The sequence below is a fragment of the Alexandromys fortis genome, unplaced genomic scaffold (genome assembly GCF_014885135.2).
Source record: "Alexandromys fortis isolate MF-2015 unplaced genomic scaffold, M_Fortis_MF-2015_v1.1 scaffold_375, whole genome shotgun sequence".
Classification (NCBI taxonomy): Eukaryota; Metazoa; Chordata; class Mammalia; order Rodentia; family Cricetidae; genus Alexandromys; species Alexandromys fortis.
The window spans coordinates 405,817-409,494 of record NW_026068279.1 but is presented as its reverse complement, the minus strand read 5'-3'; the positions used below and the strand labels follow the sequence as shown (position 1 = coordinate 409,494).

General features: G+C 37.7%; 1 protein-coding gene across 1 annotated transcript; it reads right to left on the bottom strand.

The window, feature by feature from the left end:
• Positions 1-2,095: 2,095 nt before the first annotated feature.
• On the bottom strand, positions 2,096-3,091 carry Neurod4 (neuronal differentiation 4). The gene has a single exon (XM_050132129.1). The coding sequence runs from the start codon at positions 3,089-3,091 to the stop codon at positions 2,096-2,098; it is 996 nt and encodes a 331-aa protein (XP_049988086.1).
• Positions 3,092-3,678: the final 587 nt, after the last annotated feature.

Here is a 3,678-nt window from a genome sequence, read left to right as displayed (position 1 = left end):
AAGCTACTTTCCCACTGAAGCTTTATGAAGTTGCAGATATATCTGTGGGACCCAAACTTTTGCATTAAAAGAAGATAAATAAGTTAAATAAATAGTGTCTAATAAATAATGCAGATAGCAATTATTATCTACAAACATAAATGCTACAAACATTAAATTCTCAAAAAAAAAAAAACCACCACGGATGACTCTATAGATATCTCCCTTTGCCTACTCACACTAGGGAAATTCAAGATGTGTGTAAAGGGGGGTACTGTGGTGGTGTAGTTTAAGAGCTCTCTACAAAATTTTAAATATATTTATAAGCCGGGGGTGCAAAGTGGAGCAGAGTAAGTGCTGCAATAAGATGGACACAAAATAACTTATGTGTGAAGAAATAAATAAAAGCAATAAAGAGAAAAGATGCTTAGTTTGGTAGATAAAATGGAATATGCATCTGTCATTAAAATTGCTCAAATTTATTCCTATAGATGTACCCACTATCAAATAAGCTATTTATGTTCTTGGGTTGGGCCTAAATAATTGTTAGGTAAGATGAATCAGGAGAGTAAAATTTTACAGAATGAATTCTCTGTAAAAGAGAAACTTGGCTGAGCCAGTGTGGATACAAAGAAAAGAGATGTCACATAAAGAAAAATAAATATTCTTCAGACTGATCAAAACTCATGTTGAAGATACAAACTGGTAAGAGCATTCACTGACCCTGAATTTTGATTCTCAATTCTAAGTCACTTCTCTTGAAACATCTGCTATAATATAAAGCAATATTATATCTCAGGAATGAGGACAAGGTAACAATCAGTGGAGGATGTGGAGTGAGGATGTGTTGTAAGAATTCAAGCTTGATTAGTGACTGTGGTTCTGGAAAGTATGATGCTGGAGCAAATGGAGCTCCATGGATTTAGTCACTTTCCTTTAAACAGTGAAATTCATCTTGTTTGAGGAAAAATTCATATTTTTCTGTTGGCTATGTGTTAGGCAGAGTCCCTCAACTTGTGTTAGCTGGTAAGGCAGCCAACCACCATTTTATTACTCTGCAGTGGGAACGTGGCTGTATTCTGATTCTAGCAGAAGCACCTAGACACTGGCAGGATTCCCATAGCCCTTTAGTCATGGAAGCTAGGAAATGAACTAACTGATATTTCTGTGTTCCATTGGCCACACAACTCAGATATTTCACTGTCTTTCTTGCTCAATTCCTAGGGCCAAGATAGTTGTTTTTTTAAATAGTATCAATCAAGAATATATAAAACAAAAATCAAGAATTATAAAAACAGAGGTGGAGAAGTAGATGGAAGGAGCATAGATGGGAGGGGAGGAATTGTGAGGAGGGAAGGAAGGGGAAACTTTAGTTGGTATGTAAAAGGAAAAGAATCACACAAATTTTTTAAAAAGGAAAAGAAGAAAAAATTTGTGTGAGGTTTCTTTCATGGTTCTGAAATCACTAAAAGTGGTGTGCATACCTTTCAGCACAGCAATAAATAGAACTAATCTCTTAAAGAACATACTTGGTTATTTACATTAATAATTAAGTTGTTACATTAGACTCTGAACATTATGTTTAGATAGATATAAAGATCTGTCAAATTCACACAAATTTCATGGTCTATAAGCCAACAGACATGTACCTGATGTCTTCTAATTCCATTTAATCATTCCATTCATGCTATTTCCCCTTATTGCTTTTTAGTTTAAGAAACTTATGAGAGATGAAAGGTATATGTTGACTTAGAACGGTTGCTCTATGTTTATCAGAAAGCAACAAACACCAGAATTGGAAAGTTACTTGGCATAGCATCCAATAAGTCTTCGGTACCACTGGAGCAGGGTCTTGGTTTTCTATAATGCTATTACCATGTGAACACAAACCACCAAATATTTTCACGTGAGAATCCCAAATACAGGAATTGGTTCAATGTAAGACATTAATGAGAAGGAAGTTATCAGGAATAGGAGATTCTGATTGGACTAGGGTCATTGTGTTTCATGTATATCCAAAGGGTTCTTTTAAATTCTCTGAGGGTTTAACTCAGCCACTAGAAACAGAAAATATTTCCACCTCATTTTCTGAAGTGTTGATGTTTATCTTCCTGACCTAATCACTGAAGATAGTATTGAGCTGAGTTCCAATACCATGGTTGGGGTAAGAATCATAGGTCATGTCTATAGGAACATCATAGCGTGAAGTGCCAGCCTGAAAAGGAGTAGAATGTGTATGCCCTGAACTTAGACTTGCAGAGGTATAATGTGGCATGAAGCTGTAGGATTTTTCCAAGTCAGGAGAGCCACCTTGCTTCAAGGAGAAGTTGCCACTGATGCTCAGTGGTGGTGTGAGTGGACCCTCATAAGGTGGGGTACTGCAATCAGGTGGATGGCTCCCAAAAGAAGAGTCTTCCAAACTCTTAAATGGTTGAGGCTTGAGATGGAGAAGATGTGTTTCCATATGGCCATAAGGAGGGCTGGGGAGCCCTGGAGACTGATAGTTGAAGCTGTGGACGGAGACAGTAGAGTCACAAATTGGAGATTTTTCCTCATGCTTCTCCAAGAGGGCAGACTGAGGTCCCAGTTGGAGGCATCCAGCGACCAGGTTGCTTGTGGGCTGAGAGAGCCCTTTACAGAGCATCTCCACAAATCCCTTGCCTTCAAGTGTCTGGCCAGTCTCTAGGACTTCAGACAAGGCCCAGATATAGTTCCTTGCCAGTCGAAGAGTCTCTATCTTGGAAAGTTTTTGGGTTTTAGAGTAGCATGGCATGACTCTTCTAAGGTTATCCAAGGCATCATTTAGGCCATGCATCCGGGTCCGCTCTCTAGCGTTGGCCTTAACTCTTCGAGCCCTGAACCTCTCCAGGCGTGCTTTGGTCATCTTCTTTTTCTTGGGACCTCTTCTTTTAGGTTTCTCTCCATCACCTTCCTCTTCTTCCTCTTCTTCAATACTGTCATGCTCTTCAGTTAAGCTTCCAAGCATCCCATAAGAGCCTGATCTTCTTTCCTGTTCCTTCATCTCATTTTGAGAACTCAGACCTTTGTCCATCCAGGATTGTGTGTTGACCAGCTCCACTATATCCTTTGATTTCATGTACATTTTTGCCATTATAGATTCTGGAAAAAAGAAATATAAAAAGGTAAACCCCAAAATACTTGATGTAAATCTAAACTGATGATGGCACATGCCTATGATCCCAGCCCTTGGGAGGTGGAGACAAGAAGACCAGGAGTTCAAAGTCATCTTTAACAGCACTGAAAGCTCAAGGCCAGCCTGAGTTACATGAGACCCTGTCAAAAGACACATAAACTTTGTTTTTATTTCATGATTATAGAGCATATTGTGTTGGGACTTCTTATTTCATGATGTCTTTGACCATCTGTTATTTTAAATTAAGCCAAGGCTCAAAGAATTGCTTTAAACATACATGTCTTTACAGTATACTACAAGAAAAACTAGCACAAAAGAATAAAATGAATACTTATTGTGGTTCTAGTGTCTGACTTTTTATTATCAGATTATTTATCTTATGGAAATTTTACACAAAAATAACACAAATAAAATTCCAAGCACACATTCTTTCTTTTGTAAATTTATAATGTGAAGAAAAATAGATGAACACATAAATTATTGCCCCAATAGAAAAAATACATGATAGGTAAAGCAATACTATACAATTAAAGAACTTCCAGAGG